This window comes from Simochromis diagramma, unplaced genomic scaffold, assembly GCF_900408965.1.
Source record: "Simochromis diagramma unplaced genomic scaffold, fSimDia1.1 OVJJ01000421.1, whole genome shotgun sequence".
Lineage (NCBI taxonomy): Eukaryota > Metazoa > Chordata > Actinopteri > Cichliformes > Cichlidae > Simochromis > Simochromis diagramma.
In genome coordinates this window covers 726,827-747,653 of record NW_024387250.1, presented here as the reverse complement: position 1 = coordinate 747,653, position 20,827 = coordinate 726,827, and the positions used below count along the sequence as shown (strand labels likewise).

At 40.0% G+C, this 20,827-nt stretch overlaps 1 protein-coding gene across 8 annotated transcripts in view; it reads left to right on the top strand.

Annotated features, from left to right (window-relative positions):
- The window catches only part of pde10a (phosphodiesterase 10A), a 67,648-nt gene that overhangs the window by 24,480 nt on the left and 22,341 nt on the right, over positions 1-20,827 (top strand). For all 8 annotated transcript variants that reach the window (XR_005691531.1, XM_040001638.1, XM_040001636.1 and 5 more), the window contains one exon: positions 7,858-7,989. Coding sequence is in view for 7 of the 8 variants with exons in the window: in XM_040001638.1 (XP_039857572.1) it covers positions 7,858-7,989 (132 nt within the window). In the remaining variant the exon portion in view is untranslated. The remainder of the gene's footprint in view (positions 1-7,857; positions 7,990-20,827) is intronic.

Here is a 20,827-nt window from a genome sequence, read left to right as displayed (position 1 = left end):
CTGACCTCAAAACGACTTTATGTGGTACACGGCGCTCAAAAAGGTGGTTAGCACTGTTGCCACACAGCAAGAAGGTCCTGAGTTCAATTCCACCATCAGGCCGGGATCTTTCTGTGTGGCGTTTACATGTTCTCCCCGTGTTTGCGTGGGTTCTCTCCGGGTACTCCGGCTTCCTCCCACCGTCCAAAGACATGCAGCTTGTGGGGATAGGTTGATTGGATAATCCAAATTGCCACTAGGTGTGAATGTGCGAGTGAATGTGAGTGCGAATGGTTGTCTGTCCCTGTGTGTTGGCCCTGCGACAGACTGGCGACCTGTCCAGGGTGTACCCCGCCTCTCGCCCCATGACAGCTGGGATAGGCTCCAGCGCACCCGCAACCCTGAAAAGGATAAGCGGAAGCAAATGGATGGATGGATGGGATGTTTTAGTACAACTTTGCTAAGCTACGAACCCGGACTGCTTGATGGATTGTCGGAGCATTACAGCTATCGTAGTCAGGAGCCTGGCGGAGTGATACGTACTGTGCTTCAACATAATATTACCGTATTGTGTGTGTATAACCTCTTTTTAAGTTTTGTGGATATTATACATGGTTATGCTGAGGATATGTCGGCCAATTTCCACTGGAAATGCCTTTTGGTTAAACTGTCAGCAAGGAATTTGCATTTGAACTGTTAAATTTTTATATAACTGTAATTCACATAAAACACCTGCTTGTTTAAGTGAAAATACATTGATGGTTTTTTTTTTGCACTAATAAAGTTGTGGAGTTGTAAAGTATTTTGTCTAGTGTCAGTTATATCGTCAATTATATCGTTATCGCAAATTTTCAAATGTATATCGTGATAAATATTTTTGGTCGTATCGCCCTGCTCTAGTTGGAGTGTTTGTGTTGATTTGGGTAAATTCATTTTAATTCTTATTCTCCAACAGAAAAATTATGGTTATGGTTTCTTCCACTTAACATCAGTTAGACCACACCCACATCACCAGGGCGGTGTACCAATGTGTGGGCATGGCTCCGGGCAGCGAAAATAAATAAATAAAAATTAAAATCTTTATAATAATAATAATTCAGCTAAAAATATTGGTGTCACTGATCGACCAACCAGGAATCTGTTGATTTCCAGCACACACACCAGACCAGTTACTGGTTGGTTGGCCTTGTGTATATCTGATCATTGGGGTCATTATTCAAGAAAATTATTGCATTGTATGTATTACACGTTACTTGTTACATTTCTTAAAAGTATTGCAGTATATTTTTAAAGTACTTGCCGGAGAAGTAATTTGTTACACTACTTGTTACTTTCTTGTTACGCCGGAAGATGACTTGAAATGCATTCTTACAACAACCAGTTAACAGTATAAACCTATAGGCTACAGTTCCACACACCAACACAAATCCCTATCCTAATAAGGACAGACAGATGATCTTTCTTGAAGTTTTTAGGTGTCAACACAATGCCAACAACACAATAGATGAAAACCTGCACAAAGAGAATTCAATAGAATCGCTACATTGATTCTACAGTAGAAACATGAACAGGTGAACGGAGGCTTCGGCCCTGACTGCTCATCACTGCTTTTGTTACCTATTGAAGATGGTAAATGGTAAATGGCCTATATTTGTATAGCGCTTTACTAGTCCCTAAGGACCCCAAAGCACTTTACACAACCAGTCATCCACCTATTCACACACACATTCACGCACTGGTGATGGTAAGCTACATTGTAGCCACAGCCACCCTGGGGCGCACTGACAGAGGAGGCAGAGGAGAAGATCAGGATCTGGCTGCTAGGCTGGGGTGCTCGACAGCCATAACAAAATCACTTTGGGTTCTAGCTTTTTGCTAACATCCTACCTGTGCAGATGTTTGCAAAGAGGCAAAGTTGGGTTAGCGGCGTAGTACAGTTGTTTCGGTCTTGGATGTAGTTTCCGCTTTACTAACGTGCTCTTCGCCTTGTGTACATTAATTAAAAGTAACATCCATATCGCCACTCCTCAAAAGCTGTATTGCTGTACTGCTGCAACATTTTCCTCCTTCTGCACTCAAAATGAAAATAGCTCACTGTAGCACAAATGTGCAGGAAGAGAAAACCACATTTGTTTGGTGTGTTTTTTTTTCTTTCTATCCGCCAAGTGTGCAGATAACTGAAGACTCTTAGTAAAAACATAATTGTAACTGTAATGGAATTAGTGTATTTAAAATACAGTGTAGTACATCTTACATTACTGTATTGTTGAAAATGTAATGCAGTTACAGTAACCTGTTACTTCCACCAAACACTGCTGATTATGAGCTGGTGCTTTTCATGCGTGCGCAACACATGCACAGTCCATTCGAGTCATCACACGCACACTCACAGTCGCACACTTACATGTCATTAGCTTGTGACAGCTCTAGCTTGTGAGCTATGAGATCATAGCTCTATGAGCTGTGAGTAAATACATGAAGTTCATCAAGGTAAACCACCAAAAAATTAAATGACAAAAACATTCATAACAACATCTAATCATCTTAAATCACCTTCACCTTTCTGAGCAAAGGGAAGGCATCTAAAGCTAAAGCTATCCAGAGCTCTGCAGGCTCCGTGTGAGGAAAGGATCAAAGCAGAGAATCAAAGTATTTATAAATGTGCTGGAAAATTATGCAAGTAACTGACATTTGTTTTGTTCCATAAATCTATTGCACATGCTTTTGTTTGGTAATGTAAAACATGTTAGCTAAAGATGGGTGTACAGCAACTCATTTTTTTTGTTACTTATTTGGACCTCTTTCCAGCAGCAGTCAGTAATGGTTTCAGTCAGTGAACATCCTGTAATTTACTTTATTGCAGTTTGGGGAAGATTGTAAAATTTGGTCTTTTCTTTTATTAAGAATGTAAAATTTTTCTTTAAAGAATAGGGGAATTTTTTGTATACGCTGTCAGTTGTAGTTCTTAGAAAGAAAACCTGATTCAGCAAAATCAGGTCTTACTTGGAAAAGCTCCTACTTAGAAAAAAATCGGAATTGGCCTAGAAAATTGCAATCAGTGCAATTTTCTTGGCCAATTCCCTGTAAAGATTTCACTGTCCCAAATCATTACAGTGATGTTTATAGGGTTACGTTAAGTACAACGTGGATGAGTTTCCTGTAGTCAAAGACACAATGAGAAATTCAAATTTAAAATATATAGAGAGAATATTTAGAGTTAAAAAAGAAAAACAGGAAACTGATTTCCGTTTCTCTCTTTTTTTGAGGCTGGATAAATAAATGTGAATGTTAAAATAAAAAGCAACCTTTTGAATACAGAGAATTGCAGCCTTGCTTCACATGTTTTGTTTTGTTTTTTCATAGTCACTAAAGCACCCTCCTCTTTAATGGTGTACCATCAGAAATACTCTGAAGTGTTTCCTCTTGTGCGCCACTGATACATTTTGGCCTGCAAATGTATCGCACATATGGTATCTCGCTCTGTGTCCAACTTATTGACATACATTCACATTGGTATACTACAGATATACTAGTAGATTTCGTTATAAGACGGAGTGACTTGCAGTTTACAAGCCATTAAATTTTCCATATAAAATCAGAGCATACTGAATTGATTTCCTTCATAAAAATGCTCATAAATTTGAACGCTAACTCACAAGAATTGACTGTTTTTAAGCTGTTTCAGGGCGTTTTTGATGTTGGAGTAGAACCACGAAACTGCTTCTGACACTGTAAAGTATATAGCCTATGCTATATGTTAATATATTTTTTGTCAAACAGGAGCATGTTCTCACAGACTTGGGTGTGAGAGTGCAAAGACCCAGACAAACTCTGACTGGTTTGGCCTTTTTCCTTCCAAATCCTGGGGTGTGGTGTCAAGATAAGTGTTATGCAACAATACCTCACTGCATGAACTCAGGCTTCGCTTTTTTTATACAGGAAGCCCAAGTCTGAGTCAGTTACAAACATTTCTGCCAACTTGGCTTCAGCCACTCACGAGCATGCTACACAACCAACTGATTCCCACCTATAGGTTTTTTGGCTGAAGGAGTGACTTCAGTTGACTTAAAGGTTGTTTTTTTTTAAAAGGTACTTCTCTTCGTTAAAGCGGACAGGTTTTTTATTTTATTTTATTTTATTAAACAATGTATATTTATTAATATATGGTGGTGGTCAGAGGGCCCGGTGGCGCCAGTGTTCGGCAGCCTTGCCTCTGTCAGTGCGCCCCAGGGTGGCTGTAGCTACAATGTAGCTTGCCATCACTAGTGTGTGAATGTGTGTGTGAATGGGTGGATGACTGAATATGTAAAGCGCTTTGGGGTCCTTAGGGACTAGTAAAGTGCTATACAAATATAGGCCATTTACCATTACCATTAAAAGTTTTTGAAAAAGAGAAATGTATATACAAAGACACATAATTAAAAAAGTCCTGCCAGCTCATAAACATGCTGTGATAAGTGAAAACAAAAAAAACCTAAAACAAAAACATTATTGCACTCATGTCTCCATATTTGCCACAAAAGAAAAGGATGGCTGCCAGGTTGCAAAGAAAAATTCATTTGAGTCTTTGTTAAAACAACAGACCTTTTCTAGTTGTAAGTAGTAGATGACAAACTTAATTCCAGTTGAGGAGTCCTTCTGTTTTGCACAGACCTTCTGGCCAAAAGTGAGCAAAAAGGTAATGATGTCAGCTTGGGCCATACTTAAATTTACATCTTGGGGAGTTACTCCAAATATTGCCATAATAATACATCATGCAACACTCTGTCCAGATTTTTTTTTTAAACAGAGCACCACAAGGCTGTTTAAAATGATCACATGCAGGGTTCAGATCACTGTTGATTGTACCTAATCTGACTTTAAACCAGTTGGTAGATGTTTTTCATTCGAATAACAATCTAATTAGAAATTCAGATTTGTGAGACTACTTTGCATTTCTCTTGTTTTCAGGTATTTACCTTTCACCTTTGAACCTCTGTGCTGGGAACATGAAGTAAATAAACAAGCACATTCTCCCACGGCAACATCAGTAAACAGTAAAATCCTAGTTGTGCGTTTATGAATCAGAATTGTATATCTTAATGAAAACGTAATTTCATCTGCAGTGCAAGTATTTTTATTTTAATATTTATGATCCATTTTGTTAATATATAGTTTCATTTTAATAAATCTGTTGTTTTGTTAGGTTAATGTTTGCTTTTACCTAAGCAGAGCATTTATTTTTATCCGCATTCTTTGCACAACCTGCAGTATCCAAACAGTTTATTGTCATAAACACTGGAAGAATTAACCTCTCATGTACAAAGTTCATTAAAAAAATATTTATTTATTTATTAAACTAAATGTAATTCAGTTAAATGTTACAGACCCTAAAATGATGAGAATGTGTGCTTCTATGTTCTTTTATTATTATTTATTTTATTATTTATTATTTATTTTTCTTTTATGTTCAAGTTCAACTTTTTCTTAGCATTGACAAAAAAAGGGGGGAAACAATTAAAAACCTGGTTAAACCAGTCACCAAGCTGTTACATCTGCAACATCAGTCTCTCACTGTCCTGATTGAGTGAGCACATATAGTTCCCAGTGGGGTTAGCCATTCTGGACCGCAGCATGTGGGACAGATTGGGCTGCACCTTTGATTAGCCTCTATAGTCTCAGGACCAGGACACTGACGCATATCCCACAGCTCTGAGTCTCACTGCAGTCACATTAATGTGTGCTGTGGCTCGAAAGATTTGAGAAGGAAAGCCTATAAGGTCAACGTGACGTAGCGGCAATGTTCAAAAAGGGAATTATTAATCAAAATCAAGGTAAAATATAGTCACATTAGTCAGTCATTTCTCTGGATTCTTATAAAAGAATAGATTGATGATATTGACATTTTTTACTTTATCTATAAACAATGTTTCTTCTAAACACACACATGAATGAATATAATGTGTGTATCTGTCACCAGTGAAGTTGCTACAGCACTATTAGTTGATTCCTTTAAGCTACAGAATGTGTCACATGCATTGGGCTTGCGCCGCAGTTTTGACCTGTCGTTGTCACTTAGGTCTTACAAATGCCCGCTTTTCACCACTTGTGTAGCCCTAGAAATTTTAATTAACACCATTTTATTAGCTATTGCAAAGCTCTTATCACCGCTGTTCTTGCCCCATGGAAATAGAACATTTGACTATTTTGTTCATGTGCACACATATGATTGCTAAACAATTTTCAGACTCCTTTCACACAAAACTTGTATTCATAAATTTATACAGCATCCTTGTTTTTCATCTTTTGTAATGTCACCAATCACAGTGCCTTCTTTGTGTTTCAAATAGGACAAAGTTGTAGGGGTTATTTGCAGCGCTCCCATTTAGCTCCTCTCCGTGTGTCTTTCTGTCCTCCGCAGCTCTCTCCGTCCCACCCCAACCCCTCTTTAACTTTTCCTGATTTATTAAGCTGTATTCTGCCGATGTGCGTCAGAGCTGGCCAGGAGTCTCGTGAGGCGTTCCGCTCCTGAGGAGCTGTGTCTCGTGTCTGGACAGCATCAGACTGTAGCGTCCTCCACCCCCCAAACTTACCCCCACCTCTGTTTGCCTTATTTGCCTGTAACCAAAAGCCTGCTCTATCTATACACACACACACACACACACTCTGGGCAGATGATCGTAACTGAACATCAAATGATTTGTTCTGCAGGGATAGATCAAAGGTCGTGGATAGCTCAGAGTCTGAATCAGGAGCACTATGATCCTAAAATTAAATTAAAAGTGAAAGATATTCTTTAACCACAACCTTTTATGGGCTCATAACAGGTTACCTGCAACTGAAGCAGAATTTAGTCTTTCTATCTCTGCATCTGGTTTTACTTTGTCATCTGGCACAACACTCACCCCCCACCCCCTCCAACCCACACACACACACACACCCGGCTTACTGTTGTGTTGTCTACAGGGATCTGTAGCGATTCACAACACTGATATTCATGCAGCTTTCCTGACTGACACCCCACTTACTAATGTTTTCATGCCACATGTGTGTGTGTTTGTGCATCTACAGAGGGAGTCTACACAGATGCTCCTGATAACCAGACATTTCGTGAGAAAGCGTTATAAAAACTTTCAGGGCTGTCAACACTCTTCTCTCTACTATTATGTGAAAACGTATAGTTATAGTTTACCATGCCATAAAATGTAAATTCACCTCTGTTTGTCTTTTGTAAGAATGCATTTCTTCTCATTATGAGATGACACTTCACGTCTAAATGTATACAGTTAGAAGTCTTTGTTTTAGACATACACTCCATTTGTTTGAGTGACCTAAACATGATGGCGTCCTAGTGCATCATGACTGCTTCACAGACGCCAGTGGGGGTATTAAAAACAACTTTCCCTCAACGATGGTCTGGCAAATGGCTTTTTTCCCTGACAACAAAGACAGTAAACAGCAGCACTTAGCAAGCTCTCAAGATCCTAATTGCCTATTAAGCACAATCGAGTCCTCCTTTATCCTGTTGCCTCTGTTGGGGGCTCCTATCCCTGGAGATACAGATTTACAGTAAACATAAGTGAGCTAGCCCGGCTATCAAAGAGCTTTAACTCGAGCCTCGGCTCGGCTGCCACCGCTCTCACCTCACCGTGAAGAGAATGAAGTGACCTTCAGCTGTTTTCATCCTTTGCATTTGTTTGGGTGACCTTCGGGATCATTGTGGGTTCAAGTGAGATGTTATTTCATTCCTCTCACGTGCTACACTTCTCCTTTCTAGCATCAATGATTCTGTTCATTATCTCACATCAGTATTGTTTTGGTGTTTTTGTTGTTGTTTTTTCTCACAGTTTCATTAGTCTTAAATAAAGTTTTTTAAAGTGTTTTGTTTTTGTGTTTCAGGCTTGACAGATGAGAAAGTGAAGGCCTACCTCTCGCTGCACCCGCAGATTCTGGATGACTTTGTGTTGGAGAGTGTGAGTGCAGAGACGTTGGACAAATGGCTGAAGAGGAAGACCAGCAGCAGGCCTGCAGGTATACCCCCCTACCACACACATATACAGAAAAAAAACCTACAGAGTCAGCTGCATCTCTCTGGATCACTAAGACAAAATGCTTGGATTTAAGAATTGCAGTTTTTGTAAGTCTGGGGAACAACAGTGCATTTGCAGGCTCTGTTTATTATCCTGGCCATTAGCAGTGCATATCACTCATCATCACATGTGTCTCCTTTAATCATCCATGTTTGTGATACACAAAAGAAAAGGAGAAGGAATGGACCTGTCCGGTTTTTACGGGTCATTAGATGTGTTTGAGCCGGCTGGGCTGAGTTTGTGCCGTGCACTCTACTCACAGCGAACTGTTTCTCAGACCGACTGCATCCATCAAGGGCCCACAGGGTTGGCACAGTGCCCAGTTGAGCTGCTGACGTCAGAGGCGACCTCCAGAGACAGGCAGCCGGCTGAAGGGGGCCCAAGGGAGGGGTGTGGATGTTGGTGGTAGCGCTGGTGGTGCTTGGGGGGGGGCTGTGCTGGCTCAGGGTGTGGGTGTGTTGAAGGAGGAAGCTGGCAGAGGATAGATTTGTCACATTTTGGAGCTGCTTTCCACGCGAGGAATGCAGACAGTAGTGTTTGTTGCTGCCGTGCAGAGTTGTTAATTTCTCAAGTCTGAGCCAGTGTTTGAAACAATTTCCTGTATGTTGTATATATACAGTATGTGTGTGTTTAGCTTGACAAATATCAAATAGAGGCTGTCATGCTAATAACTCTTCCTGGCGCCAAGTAGGAATAACTAATTTCATCCAGATAGTTCAGTTCAGGGCAGATGGAACCTGTGTAAACCAGATCGCTGATTCACAAAACTAAATAAAAGAAAGGCTTTTTAACTGAAATCTTCTTTGTTTCAATGTTCACAGTTCAGTCAGGACCACTTTAGCCATCTGCAGTAATTTATATTTGGCTTTTTGGCTTTATTGTGGGACCTTCCCACAAGGTCCCACAATAAATATGCGAAATATGTGAAAACCAGAGTCATGACATAAAAAAGAGAAGCTGGGGCGGGTTGCGAAGCGGCTTGCAGATGAGCAGCAGATGTAGGCAGACTAAAGCCACATAAACGGTCCCCTTTAAGATTTAACAGTTGGATGTATAAAAGGCAGAGATGTACCGACTGCAGTTTTCTTGGGTGATTCCCATTTACGATTATTTTCTAAGCATGGTCTGCTGATTCAGATTTTTTTAAGAACTTTAACTGACAGCAAATTCAGAAGACTTTCATAATAAAATAAATTATTAAATGCTCCATTTTTGTCCAAACTGTGGTAAATTACAGGATCTTCTCACATTAAATCAGCTAAAAATTAATTGCTCTGTCACTGGAAAGGGGTACAAGAGCTACCTGACATACTTTACCTAATCAAACAAAAAGCAGGTGCAACAGATTTATATAACAAAACAAATGTCAAGTACTTACATCATTTTTTTAGTATGCTTACAACTTCAGTCCCGTTACAGATAACAAGATTTTGATACTTTTTTTCAATATTTTTCTCATAACTGTTTCAATCCTTTGCTCATACCAAGGCTGCTGCCTTGTGGCTAGCTTTGAGCTCCGGATAGCTTTAGCCGTTTTAACTTTTTGTTAGCTTCTTATGTTTTTATCGTCATCCCTCCACCGTTTAGCTTGGGGGACTGTCTTCACCCACAGTGAAATGCTTCCACGCTAAGGACATATCAGTCTCGACAGCTGTGTGTGTGTTGCACACAGGCATGAGATGGACCGATTCATAATCTGACATATGGTACGCTAACCACCCAGGGCCAAGAACACTGGAAATTGGGTAATTCTGGTGCCAGGCAAATCGATATGTGTATCTGTTGTCAAGGGTTCAGCAGATCTTCTGGGATGGAAGCTGATATTAATTTAGTGGCCTAACTAAACTAACATTATGCTTAATTGACAACTCCAGTTGTTCTAATTTAAAGAACAACACAAACAGTTTTGTTTACTACAGATTGCGTATACTTAATATGACTACTTCATCTTTGTGCACTTAAGATGTCAAGGATGTCGTACTACTTCCCTTTTATTCAGCCACTCTCTACAGTTTATTTCAGTAGAGTAGGGAAATCGATTTGCAACTACTTGAAACTCACTTGAGCCAGGTAGGGTTATCACTGTGCGGAAACTGATTGATTTGAAAATGCTACGATCCATTACCACATCAGAGATTTGGCCATAAAAAAGCATACTTGATGTTCATTATGATGAATTACATGTTTCAAGCAAGTTTCAAATTTCAAATTTGATTATGCTGCCGTCTAGAAATGCATACTGACTGCTTTCTTTTTAAAGTGCTTTGAAAAGTAATGTTATCAGTAATGCAAACGATGTTAGTGTGCAGCTAAAGACCCTGGTAAAGCAGCTTTTGGATGGAGAGACATAGCTGAGGACCAGGAACAATACAGCAACACAAAATTATTGGTATAAAAGTAAATAACAGATTTAGAATATCCATCCATCCACTCTTTTCCACGTATCCTTATCAGGGTCACTGGAGACGGTGGGGGGCTGGAGCCTATCCCAGCCACCATTGGGCGAGAGGCGGGGTACACCCTGCATAAGGTCACCAATCTGATACAGGGCTAACACAGAGAGACAGACAACCATTCACACTTACATTTACACTTTCCCATTCTCACTCCTATGGCCAATTAACCTAACCCAACTAACTGCATGTCTTTGTGGGAGGAAGCAGGAGTACCTGGAAAGAACCCACATAAACACAGGGAGAACATTGAATATATTTATATTAATCATGTTGAAACATATTTTAAATTAATAATTTATTATTTAAATGCATAATGAAACTATTCTGCAAGTACATCTGCTCTCACTGAGTGGCCAGTGGAGTGGCCATATTATTTCCAGTCTAAATCAAGTTAACATATAGTGGGTATGTTTTTTTTCTATTAATTTTTGCATTTTTTTCAAAAAGTAGAAAGTAAAAAGAGAACAGAAAATAAGCAGAAAGGGAGCATGGGATCACCAATCCATATTGGCCGCTTTTCTTTGATTTTTTTTTTAAGCTGTTTCTTTTTTGTTCTTAGCTAATATTGTTGTACGTTAAAGGCACACTCAGTCTTTTTTTAGTTTATTCATTGGGGAAAAAAAGAATGTAGCTTTTTGATAGAGAAACATAGTTGAGAACCAGGAACAATACAGTATCAAAAAGTTATTGTAGCACTATACATAAATGTATGGTAATAAAGATACAAATATCTGTGTAAGTACATAAGCTTACATAAACTTAGAGTTAATACATTAAAAATACATATTAGGAGGTATCAATTTGTTCTAAGTCACCATGTTTTCCTGCAATCTTGAATACAGTGGTTGAGATTGGAGTTGCAGTTCTGCCTAATTATGTTTTATATAAGTAGCTAGAGACACATATGTAGCATGCCAAAGGTGGAGAAGTAGAGAAGTCGTAGGTCTTTGTGTGCCATCTCCTGATGTAACCCTCAAAAATACATAAACATGCTTATTAGAGGTGAGAATCACCATACATCCCACGATACGATATTATCACAATAATTAACGCACGATACGATATTATTGCAATTTTTAAAAATATTTTGCGATATTCAGATTCTGTACATAAAGGTAAACTTTATCAATATTCATTTTATCTAATATCAAAGTCTCACTCTCAGTCTTTCTCTCATTTCAGTCAGTTTTATTGTTGACAAACTTGAACGGTTTGTATTACAGTCTAGTCCAACTTAACTGAGTGCAACCATCTGGTACAATTATAGCTATTCTGAACAATGCAATTTATGAAAACTATGCAGCCCATTCAGCAACTGAAGAATTTGAAAGTAAATTAAAACAAAATATAATTTTACATTAAATAAAAAAGTTTTAAACTTAATTAAAATAAAACATGTCTTAAATTAAAATAAGTAAACTGTCATGTTTATTGCTGCCAAAAAAAAGTTAAACACATTTGGACAGTGAAGGAATGTCAGGATTCTTGCTCAGAAAAAGGATCAACATGCTCTGAAGTCAGAGCATCCAGTTCCAGTTCCAGTCCACAAAAACTTTTTTTTGTAACAAAATATCGATTTCTGCTGTCCCTGTATCGATACATTATTAGCAAACAAAATATCACGATACTACACAGTATCGATTTTTTCCCCCACCCCTAATGCTTATTTATCCCTTTTTGTCACAATTGCTTAGTGTCAGTAGATTAGACAAACGACCCTCTTGTCCCCAGACAGCTGACAACGAGCTAACTTAATTGTTGCTACCCAAGCCCGATCGGTACCCCGCATGCGCAAATCTTACGTCACTTCCTCTCTTTGCCAACATTGCGACATTCAATATATTTGAATGATACTAGCTGTATCCCAATTCAGGGTCTGCAGCCTTAAAGTACGCAGCCTCAACGATCCTCAAGGGCCGCGTACTTAAAGACCGCTAAGGCCGGAAGTGCGAGGCTTGTGAAACGGGAGGGTCTAGCCTCCGTTGCGTTGCCCAGGTTGCCTAGCAACCATGATACTAACAGCTGGAAACATTTCATACAGCTTTGTTTGACAGAAATGAAGGAGAAAATCTTTTGTTCATTTGTTTGTTTGTTTCAACATGAGCTTTGATCATTCTCTGTAAGATTAAGCTCAGCTATTGAACGGCGTATATTTTAAAGTAAAGGCTTTTAATACCAAGTTAGTACAAACGTCACTAATGTCACATAACTTTGCCGACATGTGGCCAACAGTAATGTTTTAATGTTCTTCGTTATTAAACATTTGCACATAAATAAGTGACATAATATTCAGTACTTACTTAAAGTTTACTCTTCGGGCGCCCCTCATCCGCCGTTTTTTTCCGGCAAAATTATCCACACCCACCACCGCGCTATGCATTCTGGGATATGTTGGGCCACGAAGTATACAGTGCCACGTCCTTAAAATTCAGGGAAATGAAGGACGCATTTGAGGGCCGCATTTCGAGCAGCCTTCGAATTGGGACAGCCTTCGTCGCATCGCTGTGACGTAATCGGCCTTAAAATGCAGCCTTTAAGGCTGCAGACCCTGAATTGGGATACAGCCACAGTTAGCGCCCGGTTAGCTCCTAGCATTTCTCAACAGCTCTGCCTCCTTTTCGACTACCAGGACATTTAAACAATGGATAATCCGTATACAAACAAATTCATGCTTCTCTCCTCAACAGAGAGCATTCCCCGATTGAACAACAGCGCCGTAAAATAAGAAGAATGGCGCCTAATACAGACTTTGTAATATGTCACGTGAAGATTCATCAGCCAGATGAAGTGTTTACTGACAATTGACAGTGATAGCGGACATCATCATCACTATTCTAATCAATCCTCTCCACACAGACAAGCATAAACACACTCGACTATCACTAAATCAAATTTAACACACGTTTGTAATGACGCTAATTCAGTTTACAATAGGGTTCATTTGCTCGGTCAGCAGGTGGCAGTATCCTCGTACACTGGGGAGTAAATTGCCATTAAACAAACAGAAGAAGAAGAAGAAAACCCCTGCACATGCGCGGTACGGATCGGGTAGACTTTGCACATGCGCAGTAAGGATCGAGGAGTCCTGATCTGTAACTATCTTTTTATTTTTCGTTTTTGTCTACATTATATTGAAATGTTTCATTATTGGAAACATTTTAAGAGATACTTGTTATTCTTAACATCTTAACAGATACTCTGACCCGTAACTATTGTAAAACGCTTTGACCGGAAGTAGACACCTTTCGCGCATGCAGGGTACCGATCGGTTTTCCGGTACGGATCGGGTAGTGACATTGTTGCTACCCGATCCGTACCGGAAACCCGATCGGTACCCCACATGCGCAAATCTTACGTCACTTCCTCTTTTTGCCAACATTGCGACATTCAATATATTTGAATGATACGTGTCACTACCCGATCCGTACCGGAAACCCGATCGGTACCCCGCATGCGCAAATCTTACGTCACTTCCTCTCTTTGCCAACATTGCGACATTCAATATATTTGAATGATACGGTTAGCGCCCAGTTAGCTCCTAGCATTTCTCAGCAGCTCTGCCTCCTTTTTGACTGACCGGGACATTTAAACAATGAATAATCCGTATCCGCAACAAATTTTTGCTTTTCTCCTCAACAGAGAGCGTCCCCTGATTGAACAACAGCACCGTAAAATAAGAAGAATGGCGCCTAATGACAGAGTTAATAATACAGACTTTATAATATGTCACGTGAAGATTCAGCAGCCAGATGAAGTGTTTACTGGCAATTGACAGTGATAGCGGACATCATCATCACTATTCCAACAATCCTCTCCACACAGACAAGCATAAATACACTCGATTATCACTAAATCAAATTTAACACACGTTTGTAATGACGCTAATTCAGTTTACAATAGGGTTCATTCGCTCAGTCAGCAGGTGGCGGTATCCTCGTACACTGGGGAGTACACTGCCATTAAACGAAAAGAAGAAGAAGAAAACCCCTGCACATGCGCGGTACGGATCGGGTAGACCCGATTTGTACAGTCCAACCTTTGCACATGCGCAGTAAGGATCGAGGAGTCCTGATCTGTAACTATCTTTTTATTTTTCGTTTTTGTCTACATTATATTGAAATGTTTCATTATTGGAAACATTTTAAGAGATACTTGTTATTCTTAACATCTTAACAGATACTCTGACCCGTAACTATCGTAAAACGCTTTGACCGGAAGTAGACACCTTTCGCGCATGCAGGGTACCGATCGGGTTTCCGGTACGGATCGGGTAGTGACAGACATTAATAACAACATCAGCTGGTTGTAAGCTAACATTATGCCAGCTAATGTTAGGCTTGAATGGCCCATAAATCACAGTTTCCCTCTGATAAACAGTTTCATTACATTCTCGTGTCATTTGAGAGTCCAACAATGTTAGATTCGCTTCAAAGAAAGTTTCACTACCAATGACTGACAGAAGCTAACAGAGGCTAATAGCAGCTAACAGAGGCTAACAGTAGCCGTTACCAACAGAAAACTTCAGAATATCCTCAGCAACTCAACTCAGTGTCTCAGTCATTGTACAGAAGTGAGCTTCACTGGCTCACTGACCTCTCACAAAGTTTTACAGCGTCCTTCAGAGTACACAGACGTGGATATATTTTGACAGCTGAGATGAAAGGTTTACACTCCCTACAGATGAATAGGAGTTGTTTGTCCTACACCGGCCACTGTCGCTAGGATTATGCACTCGAAGTGAGGGTGTAAAGGTGCCAGTGTACCCTCCTCATTGGTCACTTAAAGCACCGCTGCAATACAGTCACACAGTCACTTCTATGTATGCTTACTGTTAAGGAGCAGGGAGCCGCTGCAGTATTCTCCCAAACGATAGGTGTAGCCACACACAGACAATGCTGCTACATCAGTGCTGACACAGCAAAAGAAGAAGTAAAAGCCAAAAGAAAATACGTAACAGAGTGGATTTTTTCTTCATGTACACAATTCATGTACAAACTCAAGCATTTCTTTCTGTATATTGTGTAAATTCATCAGAACAGCGATAAAAACCATTTCATATTTAGGTGTGTTTATTGCAAGGTTCAAAGGAAACTCATGTAGCATTACTTTGCTACATTAGAATAATTTCGATACGCTATTTCTGATCTGTGGTAGTTAGAATACTTCATTCAGCTACTGTTTGTACTACTCTTAAACTGAGTGGGAGGAGACCAGAGTGAAAACGTCAGCAATCAGCTCTCTAATTCAGCCACATCTCTCTTTGACTTGATCTTTACATCACATCATGAGTAATATTACTAAGTCCACTTCCTCTGTTAGACCACTGAAAGTAGACGCTTTGGCACCACTCTGAAGCCTCTCTGTAACTTCTTCTCAGTGGCTGTATCCACTCAAATGACAAACACTGTCTAATTTCTGGTTCATCACACAGGATGAATGGGTCACTGTGTTAGATTGATGGCTAAGAGTGTGTATCTGACTTCTAGCTAGTATTTTACACATTTTTCCCCCTGTGTGTTAACGAAGTAATGAAGTACTTCCTGTGGTACTGATGAAGGTAAAATAGTTCTCTCTAATGACATATTACTTAACTCATTTTTTATTCGCACTTGTAATAGATGCAATTGATTTTATATTTTTTATGAGTGCAGCAACAGCAGGATTTGTCATCATGTGACCGTCATTGAGATAACCACTGCTTCCTGGAAGCAGTCCCTGCAGCCAGTCTTGTTCTCACTTATCATGTGATGGACAACACTGGATTACATAAATCAGTTGGTCTGCACACGCAAGTGTGTATGTGTCTTTGTGCAGAAGTTGTGTTGCACCCTGCAACTCCGGAAAAAGGATTCACATTTGCACACTTTCTTTATTGAGTTGAATCTGCTGTGCAGTTATATTACAAATATTTCTTGTCATAATAATCAAATTATAGTCTTTCTGTAATGTGTTTTTTTTAATCATTGTTTATTACTTTCTTTCTTCATACTGTGTCGTTTATTTATCAAGATGAGGCTTCAACATTCAAAGCTGATTGCTCTCAACAGCGCATTACACTGCAGTGCTGCCTTAAAGCCGCCAGAACACAGAAACGCTGTTTCCCAGAATCCTGCTGATGTCATTTGACCATCACACCTCCTTTGACCAGGGTCCCACTGGCAATGTTTACTTCACACGACACTCTGTCACAGGACAATTAATAAATCCCAAATTCTCTGCTGCACCCATTCAAATGCCCCTCGTTACTCATCTGTGCCTTCTGCAATGCACACACACTCACAGACAGACACACAATGTATATCAGTGTGTCTGTTTGTCAGAGCATGCAAGGCTTTTTAGCTCTGAAACTTCTGCTCATCCATGTAAGGTCTTTTAAACAAGGAAAAGTTGTTCCGTTAAGTCAGTCAGAATTGGATTATGTTTGAACTAGAACAAGAACAGCTGTTTTCATTACTGATTTTTTTTTTTAATTAATCATTTAAGAAATCCGTGCAGCATTAGCATTTTGCAAACCTAAACTATGAGGTCATTCATAGAGGAGGATGACATCATCTCTGAATTCACATATCTTGCAGCAAAACTGCAAACCTCAAGAACTCTGAAATAATCTGTGGGCAGGTCCTCAACAGTACGTGTTGCAACTTAGTTTATTACCTACAGAACAGGAAGACCTCAAAATAAGACCGTTGCTCATCCAAACAACCCCAAACTCTGCACTGCACTTCCTCTTTCAACACCAAGTTTCAAGGGCGCTACATTGACAAAAGTTTTGGGCCAAAGTTCTTTATCTCAACAATTGGTGTTTTCATTCCCTTTGCCACAGGTGCATTAGATCAAGCACCTAGCCGTGCAGCCTGCCTTTACAAGCATTTGTGAAAGAATGGTTCTTTTTACAGAGCTTTTTGAATTTGAGTGTGGTACTGTAATAAGATGCCACCACCGAAACTAGTCAGTTTGTGAAATTTCTTCCCTTCTAGATAATCCACCACTTAACTGTAAGTGGTGTTATTGTAAAGAGGAAGCGTTTAGTAACCACAACAACTTAAACACCAAGTGTCCGGCCGTGTAAAGTTGCTGAGTGGGTGGCACCAAGTGCTGAGTCGCAGAGAGGGTAAAAGCCACAAACGCTCAGCTGATTCATTAATTGCTGGCATTAACATCAGCACCAAAACTGCATCCAAGGAGCATCATGGCATGGGTGTCCATTTAGGTTTAGGAAAAGATTTAGGTTTTTGTTTGTTTGTTTTTTACCTTATCCGAATAATAAGTTATCAGAGTTTTACAAGGATAAATTGACTACTTGAGTAATTGAAGTAACATGTCCCTGTCAGGCTAGGTTCCCTGCTTGATCAATAATCCTGTATAGTTTTTCTTTCACTAATATAAGTATATAGACATTTTTTCTTATATTCTTAACTGTATATGTGTAACAATTTAAATTTATACTTTTATTTTATACTTTAAATTTATTTATTCGTATTATATTGGTTCGATGGAAAATACAGGGTGGGCCATTTATATGGATACACCGTAATAAAATGGGAATGGTTGGTGATATTAAAGTCCTGTTTGTGGCACATTAGTATGTGAGGGTGCAAACTCCTCAAGATGGGTGGTGACCATGGTGGCGATTTAGAAGTCGGCCATCTTGGATACAACTTTTGTTTTTTCAACAGGAAGAGGGCCATGTGACACATCATACTTATTGGTAATGTCACAAGAAAAACAATGGTGTGCTTGGTTTCAACGTAACTTTATTCTTTCATGAGTTATTTACAAGTTTCTGACCACTTATGAAATGTGTTCAATGTGCTGCCCATTGTGTTGGATTGTCAATGCAACCCTCTTCTCCCACTCTTCACACACTGATAGCAACACCGCAGGAGAAATGCCAGCACAGGCATCCAGTATCCGTAGTTTCAGGTGCTGCACATCTCGTATCTTCACACCATAGACAATTGCCTTCAGATGACCCCAAAGATAAAAGTCTAAGGGGGTCAGATCGGGAGACCTTGGGGGTCATTCAACTGGCCCACGATGACCAATCCACTTTCCAGGAAACTGTTCATCTAGGAATGCTCGGACCTGGCACCCATAATGTGGTGATGCACCATCTTGCTGGAAAAACTCAGGGAACGTGCCAGCTTCAGTGCATAAAGAGGGAAACACATCATCATGTAGCAATTTCAAATATCCAGTGGCCTTGAGGTTTCCATTGATGAAGAATGGACCCACTATCGTTGTACCCCATATACCACACCAAACCATCACTTTTGTTGTTCCAACAGTCTTGGAGGGATCCATCCAATGTGGGTTAGTGTCAGACCAATAGCAGTGGTTTTGTTTGTTAACTTCACCATTCACCTAAAAGTTTGCCTCATCACTGAACAAAATCTTCTGCGTGAACTGAGGGTCCTGTTCCAATTTTTGTTTTGCCCATTCTGCAAATTCTGTGCGCCGATCTGGGTCATCCTCGTTGAGATGCTGCAGTAGCTGGAGTTTGTAAGGGTGCCATTTGTGAGTAGCTAATATCCACCGAAGGGATGTTCGACTGATGCCACTCTCCAGTGACATGCGGCGAGTGCTACGCTGTGGGCTCTTGCTGAATGAAGCTAGGACAGCCACTGATGTTTCTTCATTAGTGACAGTTTTCTTGCGTCCACATTTTGGCAAATCCAACACTGAACCAGTTTCACGAAACTTAGCAAGCAGTTTGCTGACTGTAGCATGGGAGATGAGTGGTCTCGTAGGGTGTCTTGCATTGAAATCTGCTGCAATGACCCAGTTACTGCGTTCACCAGATATCAACACAATTTCGATCCACTCCTCACGTGTTAACCTCTTCGACATGTCAGTGGCTGTGAACAAAGAGAAACTTGTAAATAACTCATGAAAGAATAAAGTTACGTTGAAACCAAGCACACCATTGTTTTTCTTGTGACATTACCAATAAGTTTGATGTGTCACATGGCCCTCTTTCTATTGAAAAAACAAAAGTTGTATCCAAGATGGCCGACTTCTAAATCGCCACCATGGTCACCACCCATCTTGAGGAGTTTGTCCCCTCACATATACTAATCTGCCACAAACAGGACTTTAATATCACCAACCATTCCCATTTTATTACGGTGTATCCATATAAATGGCCCACCCTGTAAATACACAGAAATTCAGTTCTGCCGTGCAAAAACTGGTGTATGTTCTGAATAGCTACAATAAAGTAGATATCCTCTTCTATTCTACTGGAGAAGCATGTGGAAAAGTGAGTCTCTATCCTTACTGGCCTGGTCTCCAGCGGCAAGAGAGTTAGGCCAAGTTAAGCAGCTGATACTGTTTCTCAGATGTGTTTAGAGGCCAGGCACAAGCAGACAAAGATGTGCTTGTGTAGCAGTACCTCATACCCCACCACTGTGATAAGAGAGCAGGCTCACCTGCAGGGCTTTCCAGGGAGGGGAGGTGGATGCCCCTCACCTCTCTCTACGCAGCGCTCATGAGGCACTTTGAGTTTCAAATGGTAAAAAACATTTGGTAAACATAACTAGACGTTTTAATTAACATGCTGGCTCTTTTAAAGCCTTTTGCCAGAAATGTAGAGCAGGTTAATGAAAAGTAAAAGAAAGAAGGAGGACTCGCTTGTTGCTTGTTGGTAAATAGAGAGCATGGCACTGAAAAAGAAGGAGAAGAAGACTGCTTTTTTCAAATCCTCCATGCAGCAGGTCGATGCAGGACAACCACTAGGTCGACACATATTGACCGCTGAGTCACTGCTAGCTGACCGTCCTGTGGGAGACTGTGTATCTGTAGTGGTGGATCAATAAAGAGCCCATAAAGTATCGTACGCATTAGACCTGTCTGACTGAGACATTTTTCTTGTGCAAGACCTTCGCCCAGGGCTACTGATATCTTCTAGATGCTTCTTCAAATCATCTATCTATCTATCTATCTATCTATCTATCTATCTATCTATCTATCTATCTATCTATCTATCTATCTATCTATCTATCTATCTATCTATCTATCTATCTATCTATCTATCTACCTATCTACTATTTTCCTTGCTGTCATCACATAGTTGTTCTATCAGAGTCACTCCCACTGTTTTGTTTGTTTACAGTGCTTTCAGCAGTGTTTGCAAGAGTACGACTGTGGACAATAAATTGTATTGGGACATAGATCGACACAGTGTAATGAAATAGTCAAATAGTCAGCCTTACCCACTCAGCAGTGGTTTCCAAACACAACTAGTACATACTGTATTTACTGTGTACCTGATGAACCAAAGCTACTGTGCAGCAGGTTTTGGGGGGAAAAAAAGTTTAAATG